At 42.9% G+C, this 21,234-nt stretch overlaps 1 protein-coding gene across 2 annotated transcripts in view; it reads left to right on the plus strand.

The window, feature by feature from the left end:
• HSPE1 (heat shock protein family E (Hsp10) member 1) overlaps positions 1 to 21,234 on the plus strand; it is a 45,901-nt gene that overhangs the window by 20,003 nt on the left and 4,664 nt on the right. For both annotated transcript variants that reach the window (XM_058664787.1, XM_058664786.1), the window contains 2 exons: positions 1,678 to 1,740; positions 10,196 to 10,296. In XM_058664787.1, coding sequence (XP_058520770.1) covers positions 1,678 to 1,740; positions 10,196 to 10,296 — 164 coding nt within the window. The remainder of the gene's footprint in view (positions 1 to 1,677; positions 1,741 to 10,195; positions 10,297 to 21,234) is intronic.

Raw genomic sequence — 21,234 nt, forward strand, 5'->3', positions numbered from 1 at the left:
AAAAAAAAGACTTGTTCTATTTGGACAGATATTTATTTGAGCCACACAAAGTCAGAGAAAGAATGAGAGCAAGCTCCTATCCAGTGGTCTGCTCCCACATTGCCCACAGTAGCTGGGATTCTGCTGGGCTGAAGCTAGAAGCTCAGTCCAGTTTTTCTTATGAGTGGTGGGAACCCTGTTCCTGGGGTCATCTCTGCTGCCACCTGCCATCTCAAAAACCCAGAGACTGAGGGCTGGCATTGTGGCATAACAGGTTAAGCCACCGCGTGTGATGCTCACATCTTGTGTGAGTACCAGTTTGAATCCTGGCTGCTCTGCTTCAAATCTACCTCCCTGCTAATGTACCCAGGAAAGCAGTGGAAGAGGGTCCAATGTGTGGCCACTTGCCATCCATGTGGGGAACACGAATGAAACTCCTGGCTTTAACTTGGCTCAGCCCTGGCCATGGCAGGCATTTGGAGAGTAAACCAGTGGATGAAAGAGCTCTCTACATCTTGTTTCTCTGCAACTCCGCCTTTCAAAAATAAAATCTTGGGCCCAGCGGCGTGGCCTAGCGGCTAAAGTCTTCACCTTGAAAGCCCTGGGATCCCATATGGGCGCTGGTTCTAATCCTGGCAGCTCCACTTCCCATCCAGCTCCCTGCTTGTGGCCTGGAAAACTAGTTGAGGACGGCCCAATGCATTGGGACCCTGCACCCGCGTGGGAGACCTGGAAGAGGTTCCAGGTTCCCGGCTTCGGGTCGGCGCGCACTGGCCCGCTGCGGCTCACTTGGGGAGTGAATCATCGGACGGAAGATCTTCCTCTTTGTCTCTCCTCCTCTGTGTATATCTGGCTGTAATAAAATGAATAAATCTTTAAATAAATAAATAAATAAGTCTTAAACAAACAAACAAAAAGACAAACCCAGAGACTTATATGGGGATGCAAGTATATTTTTTTAATATAATCTTTTTAAAAAATTATTAAAAAAGTAGAATTAGAAGGGATAAAAAGGAAGGAGGCAGGGAGAGAGAAAGAGAAAGTCTATCTGTTGATTCACTCTCCCAACAGCCACAGTGGCTGGGGCTGGCCTAAGACAAAGTCAGGAGCCCTTTCCAGTTGGCCAGGTGGTGCAGGGACCCAAGCGCTGGGTCAGTCTTCTGCCGCCTTACTAGGTACTTTAGCAGGGAGCAGCACCCGAACTGGATGCTGGCAATGGATGATCTTGTGGGAAGTGTCATGATTGAAGGGTTTGTGGTTAAAAATGTGATTTGTGGTTAAATAAATTTAGATGTGTTGTTTTTAATATTTAGAAGATTCACATATTTGTTTAAAAGGCAAATGACTAGAAAGGAGAAAAAAAATTGTCTTCCATGTGCTGATTCATTTGTCACATGCCCTCAACAAGAGCTGAGCCAGGCCAGTCCCACGCTGGGGAACAGGGACCTGACACTTGGACCGCTACTGCCTTTGCAGGCATGTTAGCAGAAGCTGGATTGAAAGCAGAGCGGCTGAAACTCTAGTAACTGCTTAACATTGTCCCTTGGTGTTCGCTGAATCCTTTAACTTATTTCTCTGAAAAATCACATTTTAAAAATGTGATTTAATGTGAACTTGGAACTTTTGTTAAAAATTGCAGATAATAATATTTGATCCTATTTGTAACTTTGTGGTTTAACCATGAATTTATTTTTGTAGGATTTCTATAATTGGCCTGATGAATCCTTTGATGAGATGGACAGTACACTTGCTGTTCAGCAGGTAATAAAGAGTTTCGTTTACAACTCCAATAGTTTTTGACAAAGTTAAGTATTCTTATATCTTATAGAACAAAGATGAATGGAATATTCATTTTAAACTTTAATGAATCCTCATTCTGTTGTAAGATGACATAATAAACTAAAACCAAACCCAAACACTTTTTACTATCTCCTATTATGCGCCAACTTAGGATACCAAGTTTGATTTCACAATGAATTCAAAATTACTAAGGTAACTACTTTCAGTAATTTAGAAAAACAGATTGTTAGATGGCATACTTATTTTTTTTCTTCTATTTTTAATTTTATGGTACAATTCCATAGGTGTTCTTAACTATAATGTGACCTTAACTTTTATTTGAAGTAAGGTGCTCATAGACAGCATGTAGTTGGGTTATATTTCTTTATTCAGTCTGTCACTCTCTGTTCTTTTGTTTTTGTTTTGTTAACATTTGTTTGTTTTGCCTGAATGTTAGAGTTACAGAGAAAGAGAGAAAGAGCGCAAGTGAGGGAGAGAAAGAAATCTTCTATCCACTGGTTCACTCTGAAAATGGTTCTAACTGCCAGAACCAAGTCAGTCTGAAGTTGGGAGCCAGGAACTTCTTCCGGGTCTCCTACATGAATGCAGTAGTCCAAGGCCTTGGGCCCTCCTCTGCTGCATTCCCAGGCCATTATCAGGGAGCCTAATTGGAAGTGGAGCAGCCAATGCTCAAACTAGGGCGCAGACCAGTGCTCATATGGAGTGCTTGGGCCACAGGTGTAGGCATAGCCGATTATGCTACAGTGCCAGCCATAGATAGATTTAGATTTAGAGCTACCGATTTAGTATTTGTTTTCAGTTTGTTTCTCTTTTTTGTTTCTGTTTCTGCTTTTCTGCATTTTAGTATTTTATTTCAATTCAGATTTGTGATTATATACATAAATTTTGGTAGTTGCTTTAGGAATTCTAAATATTTAGTTTTTTTTTTTTTTAAAAGAAGAGCTTGTGAACTTATGTTTTGTATGTACATAGGAACTATCCAGGGAATGAATAAATAACCACTATATTATATATTTTTTAAAGATTTATTTTTATCAGAAAAGCAGATTTACAGAGAGAAGATACAGGGAAAGGTCTTCTGTCTGCTGGTTCACTCTACAATAGACACCACAGCTCTAGCTGAGCCGATCTGAAGCCTAGAGCTAGGACCTTCCCACAAGGGGCAGAGTCCCAAGGTTTTGAGTCATCCTCTGCTGTTTTCCCAGGCCACAAGCAGGGAGCTGGATGGGAAGTAGAGTAGCCGGGGATGGAGTGATGCCGTATGGGGATCCCAGTGCTTACAAGGAGGGGATTAGCTAATTCAGCCATCACACTGAGCCCTATACATATTTTATCCAGTTTACTTGAGATCAGTATTTTGCCATTAAAATTGAAATGTAGAAACTGCCATCATTTAGACCCCTTTCCTTCTCCTTTATGTGTAGTTGTTTTGTATCTTACATCTAGCTGCATTAAAAACCTCATTGGACAGTGTTATATCTTTACTTTCAACTCAACACCATGTTTTAAAGAATTCAAGAGGAGAATCCTGTATTATTTTTGTGTCCAGATGTCTACAATTTTTATTGCTGTTAATGCTCCAAGTTTCCTTTGAGTATTTTTTTTCTACTGTCTGAAGAACTTCCTTTGGTAATTTTTTGGAACTGGATAGGGATTATTTTTAGTTTTCTTTCATTTGAAATTGTCTAATTTATCTTCATTCCTCAAGGATATTTCTGTTGGCTATAGAATTCTGGGTTGACCTTTGCTTATTTCAGTATCTTAGAAAAAGCTGTTTTTGAAAATTCCATTTTATTTGAAAGGTAAAAAGATGGAGACAGAGCACTCGTGTCTGCTGATTTCCTCCTCAAATGCCTGCAATGGTTGGGACTGGAGTCAGCCAGAGTTGGGATCCAGGAACCCAGTCCAGCTTTACCGTGTAGGTGCGTGGCAGGAACCCAGTGACTTGAGCCATCACTGCTGTTTTCCCAGGGTCTGCATTTGCAGGCAGCAGCTGGAGTCTGAAACTGGAGCCAGATAATAAACTCAGATACTGCAGGGGGCAGGTGGGCATCTTCTGTGTTGTTAAAAAGCTTGTTTTTTTTTTTTAAAGATTTATTTATTTTTTATTGTAAAGTCAGATATACAGAGAGGAGGAGAGACAGAGAGGAAGATCTGTCCAATGATTCACTCCCCAAGTGACCACAATGGCCAGTGCTGCACTGATGCAAAGCCAGGAGCCAGAACTTCCTTCAGGTCTCCCACACAGGTGCAGGATCCCAAGGCTTTGGACCATCCTTGACTGCTTTCCCAGGCCACAGGAAGGAAGCTGGATGGGAAGTGGAGCTGCTGGGACTAGAACCGGCACCCATATGGGATCCTGGCGCGTTCAAGACGAGGAAGACTTTAGCTGCTAGACCACAGTGCCGGACCCTAAAAAGCTTTTTGTTATTTTATTTGAAAGAGAAAAATCATGAATCTGTTGATTTGGGCCCCAAATGTCTGCAACAGGTAGCGTTAGACCAGGTTGAAGCCAAGAGCCTGTAACTCCACCTGGGTCTCCTAAGAGGCTTCAGGAACCCAAATACTTGGCTATCATCTGTTGTCACCCCGGTTGTGCATATCAGGGTGTTGGATGGGAAGTGGAGATTCAGGGGCCCGGCACCGTGGCCTAGCGGCTCAAGTCCTTGCCTTAAATGTGTCAGGATCCCATATGGGCGCTGGTTCTAATCCCGGCAGCCCCACTTCCCATCCAGCTCCCTGCTTGTGGCCTGGGAAAGCAGTTGAGGATGGCCCAATGCTTTGGGACCACGAACCTGCGTGGGAGACCTGGAGGAGGTTCCAGGTTCCTGGCTTCGGATGAGCACGCACCAGCTGTTGCGGCTCACTTGGGGAGTGAATCATCGGATGGAAGATCTTCCTCTCTGTCTCTTCTCCTCTCTGTATATCTGACTTTGTAATAAAATAAATAAATCTTTAAAAAAAAAAAAGTGGAGATTCAGGGGCCCGGCACCGTCGTCTAGCGGCTCAAGTCCTTGCCTTAAATGCGTCAGGATCCCATATGGGCACCGGTTCTAATCCCGGTAGCCCCACTTCCCATCTAGCTCCCTGCTTGTGGCCTGGGAAAGCAGTTGAGGATGGCCCAAAGCCTAAAACCTGGACCTGTGTGGGAGACCCAGAAGAGGCTTTTGGCTTTGGATCGGCGCAGCTCCAACTGTTGTTGTTGCTTGGGGAGTCAGTTATTGGATGGAGGATCTTCCACCATGTCTCTTCTCTCTGTACATCTGATTTTGCAATAAAAATGGAGATTCAGAACTTAAACCAGGCATTCTGATTTAGGGTGCAGGTCCCAAGTAGTGCCTTAAGCACTGTGCCAAACCCCTACTCTGAAATGCAGGTTATTAAAAAAAATTGTTGTGGCTGGAGCCGTAGCCTAGTAGACTAAACCTCCATCTTGTGGCACTGGCATCACCTCTGGATGCCAGTTCAAATCCTGGCTGTTCAACTTGTGATCCAGCTCCCTGCTTCTGGCTTGGAAAAGCAGCAGAGGATGGCTCAAGTCCTTCGGCTCCTGTACCCATGTGGGTAACCCAAAAATGACTCTGGCTCCTGGTGTTGTATTGGCTCAGCTGTTAGTCTACTGCACCACTGTACCAGCCCCCAAATAAATAAATCTTTTAAAAATTTGTATTTTATTTGTAAATTAGAATTATAGAGTGAGAGAAAGATACAAATGGACAAAAATGGTCCTTCTACTGGTTCCTTCTACTCCCCAATGGCTGGGGCTGGTCCAGTTGAAGTCAGGAGCCTGGAACTTCTTCATTGTCTGCCACATGTGAGACGGGCCTAAGCACCTGTGCTATCTTGTACAGATGCGTTAGTAGGAAGCTGGATCAACAGCTGAGAAGCCAGGCCTTGAACCAGCCCTCATATAGGATGCTAGTGTCAGAGGCCTTGTTTCACTCTATTGTAGTTAATTAATTTATAGTATGTATTTATTTCTAATAAACTTTATTTTTGATGATGTTTACATAATTGAGAAGGCTATGAACCACTTTAGGATGGGAAGGATTAAGTTATGGGGAATGTGGATGAGACAGTTGCTTCTAATTTTTTTTTTTTCTTGCTGTATCTGAGGGAGTGGGAGAGACAAGGGAAAAGGGCCACTCCCAGCAGCCTAACCGAATCAGCATCCAGGGATGGGGCACAGCCTCTTGATGTTATCTTAGGGTCCGCAATGTGGAGCATGTTCTGATGGTACTGCCTAAATGGTTTTGAGAGTTCTGAGATGCTGTTGTTGTTTTTGCTCTAAGATTGAGGAAATCCTCCAAGGTCCATTGGATGACATAGTCCACCTGAAAGTCTCCACTTGCCCTGACAATTGCTGTCAAAGCTTGGCGGGGAGAGTTATCCAGTTTGTTCTGCCCTCCATGGTATGGGACATCCTCTGCGGAAATGCAGTGTATTAACCTGCTGTGCCCAAGTGTAGACCTGCATGCAGGCATCTTACCTGATGCCTTAACTGCTAGGTTCATCCTCTTTCCCATTTAAAAGTTATTTGGTAGGCAGATAAATCAACAGAAGGAGAGAAGATTTCCATCTATTAGGTCACCACCTAAATGCCCACAATACTGAGGCTGGGTTGAGCAGAAGCCAGGAGCTAGGAACTCAAATCCAGGTCTTCATGTGGGTGGCAGGTACCCAGTTATTTAGCTCATGTCCGTTGCCTCTGAAAGCCTGTGTTAGCACGAAGCTGGAGTCAGGAGGAGCAATTGATCCTAGGCACTCCAGGGTGGGGCATTTGTGCCTCAAGTGCTGGGCCAAATGCCTGTCCCTCTCTAGCCTGAATCAGTTAACCTTATGAGTCAGGAAATGATGATGAGATAAAGAGATCTATCCTCTGATCCTTCAAGTGCTGGTAACATCTGCTAGGCCAGGCTGAAACCAGGAGCCTGGAACTGGCTGTGAGTTCACAGGGGTGGTAGGTTACAAATGCTGTGTCTGTTAGTGGCAAGCTGGGATGCAGAATCACTCCAATATAGGACGTGGGTGTCCCAAGCAGCTTTTTTTTTTTTTCCACAAGTTTTTTGTTTCAGTGTTTTATTTTGGAGGGATATTTTGAAATTTTAACACTGTGTCTCTAATCCTCCAACTTCTTCTCTAGGGATTGAGAAAAATAATTTTATTATCTCAGTAAGTTATAATGTCATATTAAATCTAATCTAATGTGTTTTAGTTTAATAAATAACATTTTTTGGAAATTGCTTTATTTTGATAATCTTTACATAGTTGATTCTCCCCAAGTAGCTTTTTAACCACTCTGCTAACACCTGCTCCTTTGGCTTCTCTAATTATTTCAGTTTTTAGGCATTTGATTTTGATTTATCTGAGTATAGGGTTCTTTGAGTTCATATTGTTGGTGCTAAGGTTTTTTTTTCCTTTTATTGTGATAAAAATTTTACTTAATTTTATTCAAGGCAGACAGAGACAGAGAGGGTTTTTTCATTTGCTAGTTTACTACCAAAATTCCCACATTAGCCAGTCCCGGACTAGGGTCAAGTCAGGATCCAGGAATTCCATCTGGGTATGCCATATTGATGACCGTATAACCCAGGTCCTTGAGCTGTCCTTCCGTAGCATTAGCAAGGGCCTGGATCAGAAGTGGCATAACTGGAGTTAGCTTGGTTCTCAAAGTGTATCGAGCACGAAATAGGACAAGATTCTGTTTGAGGTGTGCCCAGGAGTTCAGAAACAGTTTTATGGGAATGCTGGTCTAAGATTGTCCTCTTCATAGTCTCTGATGTTTTTCTGGGTTCTTTGAGCATAGTAGTACTTTGGTCCTGGCTAATGGCTAGAAACTACTTAACCACAGTTGTGCTAGAATCTGGGAAGATGGAAAGAAAATGGTTTAGTTCCATTATGTTGGGATCCCAGCACCACTCAGCTAAAAGGATGGAGGTTTTTCTCAAAGGTCTTTTTTTTTTTCCCCTTACATTTTTCTCTGACCAGCCACTTTTGGTGCCTTGGGACACAGTCTTAGGCCTAGACTATAAAAGAATGAAGAAAAACTATGTAAAGATTGTCCAAACTAAAGAAAAAAAAAAAAGAATGAAGAAAAAGAGTGGGAAAAATTGAAGTTTCCCTCCCCTTTTGATTTTTTAAGATTTTTGTAGTTGTTAGAAAGGCAGATTTCCAAAGAGAAAGAGGTACAGAAGGAAAGGTCTCCCATCCTGTGGTTTGTGGTTCATACTCGCATGGGTATTATGGCCGGAGCTGAGCCAACCCGGAGCCTCTTCCAGGTCTCCAACATGCGAGTCCCAAGGCTATGAGTATCCTCTGCTGCTTTCCCAGGCCATAAGCAGGGAGCTGAATGGGAAATGGAGCAGTTGGGACACAAACCAGTGCCCATATGGGATCCCTGTATTTGGAGGTAGAAGATTAGCCAGTTCAGCTATCGTGCCGGACCCTCTTTGAATTTTTTTTTTTAAGGTTTATTTATTTTTTTATTTGAAAGGCAGATAGATATACAGAGAGGAGGAGAGATGGAGAGGAGGATCTTCCATCTGATGATTCACTCCCCGAGTGCAAGGGCCAGTGCTCTGCCGATCCCGAGCCAGGAGCCTGGAACTTCCTCTAGGTCTCCCACGCAGGTTCATGGTCCGAATGCATTGGGCCGTCCTCGACTGCTTTCCCAGGCCACAAGCATGGAGCTGGATGGGAAGCAGGACTGTTGGGATTAGAACTGGTGCCCATATGGGATCCCGGAGCGTGCAAGGCAAGGACTTCAGCTGCTATGCTATCACGCCTATCCCCCCTTTGAGTTTAAAAGTATTTTTTTTCTACTCTTGGATCCAGAATAACAGTTTTCTTTGGATCTCTGTCGGTGCTGTAATTCTCATTTCTTAGTCTCATATTGCACTGGGCCCAGGCCAAGGATAACAGAGAGGAAGGGCTCCATGGCCAAGCTGCTGACAGTTCAGTGGCAGTTTGGATTCTCGTGTTGTTTCCTGCCCTCTTGCTATGTACTTTCGGAGACCTCACAGCTGACCTATGCATCCTGTCTTTTTAGCATTCTTTTCACTATGAGGGAAAAATGGTATGTGTTGCTTCCATCTTACCCAAGACTAAAAGCAGTCAAATGCTGCTTGGACGGTGCTTTATTGCTATGCACTTCATTTGATCCAAATTACTTTTCAAAATTACTTTTCAAAATTACTTTAGGAAAAGTCTTATCTGAAATATGTGCAGTATTAGATTAATATAATTAGAGCACACAGGATTAAATCACTAGAAAGATAACATATCCGCCATTTCATAGTAGAAGGAAGAATTTGTGCCATCTTTCTGAGTTGATCTGAAATTGGGTTATGGTATGTGATGAGGCTGGAGAGGCTTTAGTCAGTGGATAACTGATAGTAACTCTGGAATGTTAGCAGAGTGTGATCAGGGAAAGTGGTAGTGGCTTTTGAAAGCTTTAAGAAAGATTCTGTTCCAGAAATGGTGGTAAGTTAGAATTTTAAAGGGACAGGCACAGTGGCATAGCAAGTTAATCCTCTACTTGTGACTCTGATATCCCAAAGAGGTACTGGTTCGAGTCCTGACTGCTGTACCTCTGATCCAGCTCTCTGCTTGTGACCTGTGAGAATGGCACAGGAGAGTCCAATTCCTTGGTCTCCTGCACCCGTTCGGGGGTTTGGGGGAATGCTCCTGTTTCCTGGTCTGGATCAGCTCAGCTTCAGCAATTGCAGCCGTTTGGGGTGTGGAGGAGCAGAGGGAAGGTCTCTCTCTTTGTCCTGCCTTCTCTCTGTAACTGTGCCTTTTAAATAAAAGTTGAAATGCAGCTTCTATTAGATGTAATTATTATATCAGATAAACCCATTAAAATATACTGTTTAATGGTTGTATTCACAGGATTACACAGCTGTTACCACAGCCTGTTTTAGAGCTGTGTCATCCTCCTTAAAGGAAACTTCATCTTCATTGGTAGTCCTCTTCATTCAGCTGTGTGTTCTCCCGTAGGCTCTGAGCAGCTGCTAATCAATTTTTCATCTCTGAAGATTTGCCTCTATTAGTTATTTCATATGATAGAACCATGTATAAAATTAAATTTAATCACAGTTAAAATTACAAAGTCTATATTTTATGTTCATTTGAATATGATAGTTTACAATTTAGAGCTCAGTCCCAATTCTACTGATCAATACCCCATCTGTATTTATGTAGCGAATCCTATTCCATTGAGGTTGAATTGAAGAATAGTAAGAATTATCTCTTCTGAGTTCTGATTGTGATTCTGTACTTGAATTCCTGTCTAATGTATAACCCAAATGACAGACCACAAAGAACAGTTATGCATTCAAAAATTGTATTTATTTAAAATACAGTTTGCCATGTAATAAAATATTTTAATTAACCATAAGAACTTTTTTATTTATAGTATATTCAACAGAACATAAGAGCAGATTGCTCCAATATTGACAAAATTCTTGAACCACCTGAAGGCCAAGATGAAGGGGTGTGGAAGTATGAACATTTAAGGTAGGTCCTTTGGGTACATCAGAATAACCTCAAGTGCCTATTAATGTGTATGAATCATAAATAGTTCACTATCTAACTATAGCCTGGAAAATATTCATTTATTTTAATTTTTTATTTAATTTTTATTTTTAAAGAAACAGCTTCATAGGCTCAGGGACTTGCCCAACCCCTCCCTCTTTCTTCTCACCACCACTGATTTCCCCTGTGTTATTACAGTAGTATAGTTCTAGAGAATCAAGATGGCGGAATAGGGTAAGGACACGTTTATACAGACGGAAAAACATTTAACCAGGATGAAGCAGAGAGGACATATTTCAGGAAATAGGAAAGGACAGAACAACAGCAGAGGGGTACCTGGAGACTGACCGACACAGGAAAGCAACGGACACAACGGTGTGGTGTTGCAGAGACTGATACTCCAGCACGGTGATCTGAACTCCACAGCAGCCGGAACTCCACCAGCAACCAGGTGGGAAGGGACTTTCACTGGAAGCTCGGGTGGTGAACCCAGACAAAGAAATGTCCGTTCTGCTGGTCCGTTTGATTTGACCAGGAGCAGAGACAGAGCAGCAGATCTCAGACGGGCAGTGCTAGAACAGAGTGGATTTCACAGCCCCTTAGAGCTGAATTGGGCGCTATTTTGTGTAAGGAGGAAAGGGGAAGGAGAGGACTGAGCATGCGCTGAGCTGGGAGTGAGCTCATTTCTGACTCAGTGAACTGCAACGACGTGGCATTCTACGGGTTCTACCCAGGGCAGGTCTGGGATAGCCCTCGGATCTGACGGCCAGCAAATCAAGAACCTTAGTGCTTGTACGGCAGGCGCCATTTTGGGCACTGTGGCAATAGCTTTGGGACTGCAGGGGACAACAATGAACCGCGCATGTGCTGATCTCGCGAGAACTTGCTGAGGTCCGAGATTGCACTGGTCCCGCAGGAAAATAATACTGACTGTGTCATCGTACGGGTCAAAATAGGTCCGTGTGGCACCCAGACCTAACGTCCAACAGGTTCCGACAAGATCAGCAGCACCAACAACCTAATTATATAGGACACCTGGTGTCTCTCTAATCCTGGGACCTGCTCCAACCGGAAGTGGGAGAAAGGTTGCAGAGACAACGGTGCAGCCACACTACAGTATCACAGGAGGTGGTGAGTGGTGAGCCAAGAGCTGGGGCTGTGGAGACCACAGTGGAAATCTGACATAAGAACCCAGACCTGGAACTCGCTGGAGGTTGTGGCACAAGTGGCTGCAAGAAAAGTTGTGTACCAACCGCAATAAGTAAAATCGCATTGTAGACCTGTGGGTGACACAGCTTAGAAACCTACCCCAAGGAGAAGACTCTGCTAACCAGAAGTACAATGATCAAAAGAAGAGACAAAGGCACAATGAATATTGCCGAAAACACTCTTGCAAGGGAGCGAAACCCATTGCCAATCTCAGAGTTAACTGAGGAAGACATCGAGAAAATGGGGCACACAGAATCCATAAGACTCATTTTAAAGATTCTGATCAACAATGAGAAGCTCATGCAAGAGTTCAAAGAATTTAAGGAAGCAATAAAGCAAATCAAGGCTGGTATATCAGAAATGAAGAACACAGTAGAGCAAATTAAGAGCACAATGGAGAGTCTCCAAAATCGAATGAAGCAAGCAGAAGAAAGAATCTCAGAATTGGAAGGTATTTCCTGTCACCAGAGGGAAGCAAACAAAACGCTGGAAGCAGAGCTGGATCAGACCAAAAAAAGTATTCAAGAATTGAAAGACACTATTAACAGGCCAAATCTAAGAGTTATGGGAGTCCCAGAAGGTGCAGAAAGAGAAGCTGAGTTTGCAAATGTATTTAATGAAATAATAAAGGAAAATTTCCCTAATCTAGAGGAAGAATTGGAAAACAAGTTCCAGGAGGGGCACAGAACTCCCAACAGGCTTGACCAAAAGCGATCTTCAGCAAGACACATGATCATCAAGCTCTCTTCAATTGAACATAAGGAAAAGATCCTTAAATGTGCACGTGAAAAAAATCAATTGACATATAAAGGAAAGCCAATTAAGCTCACAGGAGATCTCTCACAGGAAACTCTACAGGCAAGAAGAGAATGGAGTGACATATTCCAGATTCTAAAAGAAAAGAATTTTCGGCCCAGGATAACATATCCAGCAAAGCTTTCTTCTGTCTTTGAAAATGAAATAAAATTCTTCCTCAGTAAAGAAAAGTTAAAAGAATTTGCTCTTCCAAACCTGCCCTACAAATGATACTTCAAGAAGTTCTCTTCACAGAGAAGAGGAATAGCACCTACCAAAACCAAAGGCAAACGGGAAGAACATCCCTGTAAAATGACAACAGAAGACTAAACCAATGAACAACCCATTGCTAAAATGACAGGACCAACGTAACACCCATGTATATTAAACTCTGAATGTAAATGGCTTAAGCTCAATCAAACATCACAGAGTAGTACACTTGATTAAAAAACAAAACACATCTGCTTATTGTCTGGAGGAGACACACTTCAACAAAGATTAGCGGAAACTATATCACATGGGTTTTGTCATTCTCTGTTAGTTTCATCTCTTCAAAACACTTCCTTCTGATTAAATCATTCAATGAGTCCATATATCATACGGTAGCATCATTTTCTTCAAGAAGGTTCTTGATTTTCATTTCTTCAGCTACACATTAATCATTTAATAGCATGTTATTTAACTTCTTGGTGTTAATTTCTGTTTTCTTCCTGTTGTTGATTTTGTTTTGTGGCTCTTCATATAAGGGGATGTATAGTAGCTATGTAATGGAGACTGTCATATGTAGTAACATGTCATTTAACTTCAGGCATTGTAAATTTCCTCTTTTCTTTCTATTGTTGATTTTGAAACATGACTTCATTTAAGGGAATGTACAGTAGCTGTGAAATGGAGACTAACATCCAGATGTGAGGATATAGTGTGGTATGCATTTCTGCTTCCAGACAAAGATGGACTTACAATGAAACTGTTTACTATATCTTGACAATAGGATTCTGGACTCTCTGCCATTGTCCATGCCCGCAATGATGGACATATGATTGTGTATGAAGAACTATATGTTAGTAATGATATAGAGGAACTGGGGGGGGGGAATGAGGAGGGGATAAGGGGATATGAAACTGTACTATAAAATAATAACAATAATAATAAAATGTATTAAAAAAAACCATAGTATAGTTCTTCAAAAACAGTCACAAATTCAGGGCCTAGGGCAGTGTGGCTCAGTGGCTAAATCCTTGCCTCACATGCGCTGGGATCCCCTATAGGCCCTGGTTCATGTCCCAGCTGCTCTAATTCCCTTCCAGCTCCCTGCTTGTGGCTTGGGAAAGTGGTAGAGGACGGCCCAATACCTTGGGTCCCTGTACCTGTGTGGGAGACTGGGAAGAAGCTCCTAGCTCCTGAATGCAGATTGGCTTAGCTCCAGCCATTGTGGCTACATGGGGAGTGAACTAGCAGATGGAAGGTCTGTCTCTCCTTCTCTGTGGACATCTGTTTTTCCAAAAAAGATAAAAATATCTTTAAAAAAAAAGTCACAAAGTCATCATTCTGCTATTTAAGTTTATCCTGACATTGTAGGTATAGACAATGATAGAAAACCCAGCATCCCATTGTCAAAATATAGTTAACAGTTTCACTGGGAGTCTATCTTTTATTTGGGAGTAGAGATATATACTGCAATGTATTTTCACATTTGGTATACTAGTCTGTATTATAAAGCTTCTGATTTTTGCTGTCTTTTAAGGTTCTCAAGTTTGCTCATTTTTTAAAAAGATTTATTTATTTTTATTGGAAAGGCACACATACAGACAGGAGGAGACACAGAGGAAGGTCTTCTATCCGATGGTTCACTCCCCAAGTGGCTGCAACAGCCAGAGCTGAGCCAATCTGAAGCCAGGAGCCAGGAGCCTCTTCCAGTTCTCCCACATGAGTGCAGGGTCCCAAGGCTTTGGCCATCCTCGACTGCTTTCCCAGACCACAAGCAGGGAACTGGATGGGAAGTGGAGCTGCCGGGATTACAACTGGAGCCGATATGGGATCCTGGTGCATTCAAGGTCAAGACTTTAACTGCTAGGCTATCGCGCTGGGCCTTTGCTGATTGTTATGATCCAGTTATGCTACAAAGTCATCTCTGTGCAACTTTTTGTTGTGGATTTGGATCTGATTCTGTTTTTACATGGTTTTCCTTTATCATATTTTCTAACCATGAATAACAGTATTTCTATTCCTCCCTTCTTCCTATGAATAACTTCATAGAGAATTACCTCAAGGTTTTTTGTTTGTTTGTTTGTTTGCTTTAAGATGTGTTTTATTTCTATTGGAAAGTCAGATATGCAGAGAGGAGGAGAGTCAGAGAGGAGGATCTTCCATCCGATGATTCACTCCCCAAGCGACTGCAACTGCTGGAGCTGAGCTGATCCGGAGCCTGGAGCCAGAAACCTTTTCTGGGTCTCCCACACAGATGCAGGGTCCCAAGGCTTTGGGCTGTCCTTGACTGCTTTGCTAGTCCACAAGCAGGGAGCTGGATGGGAAGTGGGGCCACTAGGATTAGAACTGGCACCTGTATGGGATTCCGGCTCATGCAAGGCTAGAATTTCAGCCAATAGGCTATTGTGCCGGGTCCGGTGTTTTTTTTCTTTTTGCTTGTAAGATTTATTTTTATTGGCAAGTCAGATATTTACAGAGTGAAGAAAAGACAGAGAGAAAGATCTTCCATCCGCTGGTTCATTCCCCAAGTGCCTGCAGTGTTCAGAGCAGAGCCGATCTGAAGCCAGGAGCTTCCTCTGGGTCTCCCATGAGGGTGCAGGATCCCAAAGCTTTGGGCCGTTCTCCACTGCTTTCCCAGGCCATAAGCAGGGAGCTGGATGGGAAGTGGGGCTGCCGGGACACTTATAGGATCGTGGTGCATGTAAAGCGAAGACTTCAGTCACTAGGCTACCATTGCCAGGCTCTAGCTCAAGGCTTAAATTCTAGATTTGTCCTGTAATGTGTACCAAAGAATGATTATGAACATCCAATTTTCTCTTGGGGAGATAGAGCTTAGTTACACTCCTGGACCAATGAGCTTTGGTGCTTTTTTTATATCGTTGGAATGAGAAAAGTGGTGATTACTGAATAGCAGAACATTAGAAGCAGCTATGTCCTCACGTTACTAGGTGGTTGTTAAAGTTATACACTTTGCAGTGCGAATGAGAACCAGGATGAAGGTGAGGTTAAGTATAGAGAACGCAGTATACATATGTGTTCATTGGGTTTTATTATTTTCAGGTTGACTTTTATATAAATGTGAAGTATAGATAGGGTTTTTCCTCAGATTGCATTTCTAGTCATGAGTCTTGTGGGTGAGACGTTTTTTCAAACTTTTACTATTGCTTATCTCTGTTATATGGTATACCTCTTTTAAAGATTTATTTATTTCACTTGAAAGAGTTATGGAGAGAGGTGAGGTAGAGACAGAGAGAAATGTTGGATCAACTGGTCTACTTCGCAGTTGACTGGAACTGTCAGAGCTGGTCTGGTCTCAAGTTGGGAGCTAGGAGCTTCCTCTGCATCTCTCACACGGGCACAGGGCCCAAGGTTTTGGACCATGCTCCGCTGCTTTCCCTGGCTATAAGCAGTGCCCTGGAGCAAGAGTGGAGCAGTTGGGACATGAACCAGCATCTGTATGAGATGCTGCCACCACAGGTGGAGGATCAGTTTGCTGAGCCACTGCACTGGCCCCTCGTATATATGTAGTTGGCCAAAAAGATTTTCACGAGTAACCTTTTCATGTTGTTGATTTAAGACTGTATACTTGATGTTATTGATTAATGGAGTTATCATGTTTAAATTGGGTCATAATGTCAGTTAAATCTCTTACCTTTAAGAATAGGCAAAGGTGCTCTTTCTTTGACTAAATACAGTCTTGTAGTGGGATGCGTGGCATAGTGACAGGCATACAAGTTGAATGTCAGTTTGACAGATGTGTATGTATTCCTTCTGTATGGGATTAACTTGAAGCTGTAGATTTGTATGGTTTGCCACAGATTATGTCCAGAAAACTGCCAGATCCTAAAGTTAGCTTATTTTTACTGTCATCTATTGAACAAGTAAGAACCAAGTGTTGGACCAAGTAAGAACATTGTTTAGACATGTAGCAAAACATTGCTACTCCAATAAATATCTGTATCTGTTTGAGAAAAATTATTTATCACCATCAGTCTTTATATAGGTTAGTTGAAATAATTCAAGAACACATAATATGGTTGCTGCTGAGATTAGGGCGTTTGAGAGTGATGTGATTCTGAAAGTGTTATTTTTGAAATTCGAGAACAATATTGTTATTAAACATCTGGGAAAGAAATGCAATTATAAGATAACTGAAAACTCCAAAGTTGTGTTTCTGTTTTTTTCTATTATAATATATCTAAATTAAGTTTGTTAATAAAGAAGTATAGTCTTTTTACTACCAGATTTGTTTTATATATGTTTCATTCTTTATTTTTTGGAATTTCTTTTGTCTTATAATTATAGATTTGCATTTTGGAGTTTTTTCATTTATTAGATGAGGAAAAATATAATAATGATTGTCCACCTTGATTCAATGAACTAAATGTTACCATGGTAGGATATTTAGAAGGAGCCTACTTGGTATTTTTTTTTTTTAAAGATAGGATTTTATTTTATTTTGTTTAAGATTTATTTGCTGTTTACAAAGTCAGATATACAGAGAGGAGGAGAGACAGAGAGGAAGATCTTCCGTCCGATGATACACTCCCCAAGTGACCACAATGGCCAGTGCTGCGCTGAACTGACCTGGATCCAGGCTCCAGGTCTCTCATGTGGGTGCAGAGTCCCAAGGCTTTGGGCCATGCTCTACTGCTTTCCCTGCCACAAGCAGGGAGCTGGATGGGAAGTGGAGCATCTGGGATTAGAACTGGCGCCCATATGGGATCCTGGTGCATTCAAGGTGAGGACTTTAGCTGCTAGGCCATGGCGCCAGGCCCTACTTGGTATTTTGACAAATTATATAAAGCAGATTATTTTTGTGATGTGAAACATTATTTTAACTTTTTAAAAAAAATTTTATTGGGCCTGTCGGCGTGGCCTAGCGGCTAAAGTCCTCGCCTTGAAAGCCCCGGGATCCCATATGGGCGCCGGTTCTGGTCCCAGCAGCTCCACTTCCCATCCAGCTCCCTGCTTGTGGCCTGGGAAAGCAGTTGAGGACAGCCCAAAGCTTTGGGACCCTGCACCTGTGTGGGAGACCTGGAAGAGGTTCCAGGTTCCCGGCTCCGGATTGGCGCAACACCGGCGTTGGGGTCACTTGGGGAGTGAATCATCGGACGGAAGATCTTCCTCTCTGTCTCTCCTCCTCTCTGTATATCCGACTTTCCAATAAAAATGAATAAATCTTTTAAAAGAATTTATTTATTTGAGAGAGAAGAAAACAGATTTCCTAGTCTCAGGTTTACTTTCTTAATGCTTGCAACAGCTGGGGTTGGGCTGAGTCACTGCTAGGTACTGGGAACTCAGTCCATTTCTCTCGTGTGACTGACAGTGTCCCAACTATGTGAGTACAGTACCTTATGTCCATGTACACATTAGCAGGAAATAGGAATTGCGAGTGGAGCTGGAGTAGGGATGCAGACATTTGGGTATGGGATGTGGGTATCCCAAGCAATGATGAACTGTTGTGCCACAGGCCCCAAATTGTCTTTTCTCAAATGAGCCCATTTGAAATTGATCTCAGTGTTCAGTGGTTTCCCCTCCTCTTTAATGAGAAGACATTTGTGCCTGTAGTCTGTTTCAGACTTTTTTTTTGAAGATTTCTTTATATTTATTGGAAAGTCAGATTTACAGAGAGAAGGAGAGAAAAAATACCTTCCATCTGTTGGTTCACTCCCCAAGTGGCTGCAATGGCCGGAGCTGAGGGGCCAGGGGCTTCTTCTGGGTCACCCACGTGGGTGCTAGTTCTCAAGGCTTTGGGCTGTCCTCCGCTGCTTTCCCAGGTCACAAGCAGGCAGCTGGATGGGAAATGGAGTAGCCAAGATGTGAACTGGCTCCCATATGGGATTCTGGCACATGCAAGGCAAGGACTTTAGCCACTAGGCTGCTGTGCGGGTCCCTTCAGACATTGTTGTAGGATTGATAATTCTGTTTCAGAAGGAAATTATATCATGAAAAATGTCCTAAAGTAACCAAAAACAAGTAAACAAGTGATGTGTGAAATCATCTGAGTGTATTTTACCTTATGCCTGGAAAACTAGTAGTCAGTAGTTGCCTTGGGGCAAGTACTGTTGCATGGTAAATAAAGTTATTGCCTGTGCTGCTGGCATCTCAAATAGGCGCTAAGTCAAGTCTAAGCTACTCCACTTTTGATGCAGCTCCCTGCTAGTGTGGCTCAGAAAGCAGGCAAGATGGGCCAAGTATTTGGGCTCCTCCACCCACGTGGGAGACTCAAATGCTCCTGGATCCTGATTTTACACTGGCCCAGTTCCCCATTGCAGCCATTTGGAGTGTGAGTTGTTGGATGGAAAATCTCACTCTTTCACTGTTTGTCTGTCTCTGTGTAACTAAGTAATTGAAATAGACAAATATTTGGGGCTCGGCGGCGTGGCCTAGTGGCTAAGGTCCTCGCCTTGATCCCATATGGCCGCTGGTTCTAATCCCGGCAGCTCCACTTCCTCTCTGTCTCTCCTCCTCTCGGTGTATCTGACTTTGTAATAAAAATAAAATAAATCTTAAAAAAAAAAAAAGAAATAGACAAATATTTTTAAAAAATAGATTGTTGGCACAGCGCAGTTGCCTAATGGCTGAAGTCCTGGTCTTGCATGTGCTGGGATCCCACATGGGTGCCAGTTTGTGTCCTGGGTGTTCCAGTTCCCTTCCAGCTCCCTGCTTGTGGCCTGGGAAAGCAGTTGAGGAAGGTCCAAAGCCTTGGGACCCTGCACCCATGTGGGAGATCCAGAAGAAGCTCCTGGCTCCTGGCTTCAGATTGGCTCAGCTCTGGCCATTGCTGATACTTGGGGAATTAAGCAGCAGATGGAAAATCTTTGTTTCTCCTTCTCTCTGTAAATCTGACTTTCCAATAAAAAAAATGAATAAATCTTAAAAACAGTAGTTGTTTTTTTAGGAAGAAGTGGAGTTATGATGGATTTTGATTTTCCACATTTTTTTAAAAATTGATTTTTTTGAAAGGCAGATCTACAGAGGGAAGGACAGAGAGAGATCTTCCATTCATTGGTTTACTCCTCAAGCAGAGCTTAGCTGAATCGAAGCCAGGAATCAGGAGTATCTTCTGAGTCTCCCACATAGGTTTAGGGGCCCAAGAACTTGGACCATCTTCCACAAGCAGGGGGCTACATGGGAAGAGTAGCAGCTGGGACATGAACGGGTACCTATATGGGATGCCAGTGCTTACAAGTAGATGATTTGGCTATCGAGCTACTGTGCTGGCCTCAGATTTTCTGTATTTATTTGACAGTTCTTGAATTTAAAAAATACATTTAGTTTTATTTGAAAGATTTAGTTACAGAGAGAAAGAGAGTGAGATCTTTCTTCCACTGCTTCACTCTCCACATGGCCACAATCGCCCAAGTAAAGCCAGGAGCCAGCAACTTCATCCTGGTCTCCCGCATGAGTGGCTGGCTTGTAGGTATTTGTGCCATCTTCTGCTGCTTTTCCAAATGCATTGGCTGGAAACTGGATGTGAAGCAAGCAAGCAGTTCTTGAATTGGTACTCTGATTTGGAATGCTGGCATGGCGAGCAGTGGCATAGCATGCTACATGTATATGAAAATGCCGGGCATGGCGGTGTGGCCTAGTGGCTAAAGTCCTCGCCTTGAACGCCCCGGATCCCATATGGGTGCTGGTTCTAATCCCGGCAGCTCCACTCCCCATCCAGCTCCCTGCTTGTGGCCTGGGAAAGCAGTTAAGGATGGCCCAAAGCCTTGGGACCCTGCTCCCACGTGGGAGACCTGGAAGAGGTTCCAGGATCCCGACTTCGGATGGGCGCAGCACCGGCCATTGTGGTCACTTGGGGAGTGAATCAGTGGACGAAAGATCTTCCTCTCTGTCTCTCCTCTCTGTATATCTGACTTTATAATAAAAAATCAATAAATCTTAAAAAAAAATGCCAGCCAGTAATTTTTCAAAAGTTTTTACATCTTGGAAAGAAGCAGTTCCCTGGCAGTTGAGGTGAGGTGGTTAATGATGCTGAAGGGTACAGTGTTTAGGATGGTGATTGAGGTGCCTGCATTCATATTGAAGGGCCTGGATTTGAGTCTTGGCTCTGTTTTCAGTTCAGCTTCCTGCGAATGCATACTGTGGGTGGAAGCGAGTGAAGGCTCAAGCACTTGGGTATCTGCCCCCACCTGGAAGACCTGAATTGAGGTCCCTGCTGCGGGCTTCAGTCCCAGACCTGGCTATGGTGGAAAATAAACCTGTTCATGGGGAATCTCTTTGTCTTTGTTGTTATTCCTTTCAAATAAATGAAAATTAAATATATCTCTAGAAATAAAGAATGGTGTTGAGAGAGGAAGGATGGTACTGATGGGATTCTTTTTTTTTTTTTTTTTAAAGATTGAAGTATAGGTGAGGTGGTCACAGAAGGTGGCTGGGAACTCGCATTTATCTTTAACATATTGGTTACTCATTACTATGTCAATTAATTCCATAATGATGTAAATTTTTGCTGATTGTATGTTGGAGCTTTCAATTGACTGGGATGATACTCTGCTGGCTCTGTCTTCAGACCAGAGAGGGTATACCTAAGAAACCGTTGAACTTGACTGGACAATAAGATGCTGGACTCTATGTTTGGTATACGCTTGCAATGGGGGAATCTCAACTGAACTTGAGCTGTGGTTATGCAACAAGGTGGAGGAATCCACCATGGTGGGAGGGTTTGGGGAGGGTTGGGGAGAACCCAAGTATCTA

This window comes from Ochotona princeps, chromosome 5, assembly GCF_030435755.1.
Source record: "Ochotona princeps isolate mOchPri1 chromosome 5, mOchPri1.hap1, whole genome shotgun sequence".
Classification (NCBI taxonomy): domain Eukaryota; kingdom Metazoa; phylum Chordata; class Mammalia; order Lagomorpha; family Ochotonidae; genus Ochotona; species Ochotona princeps.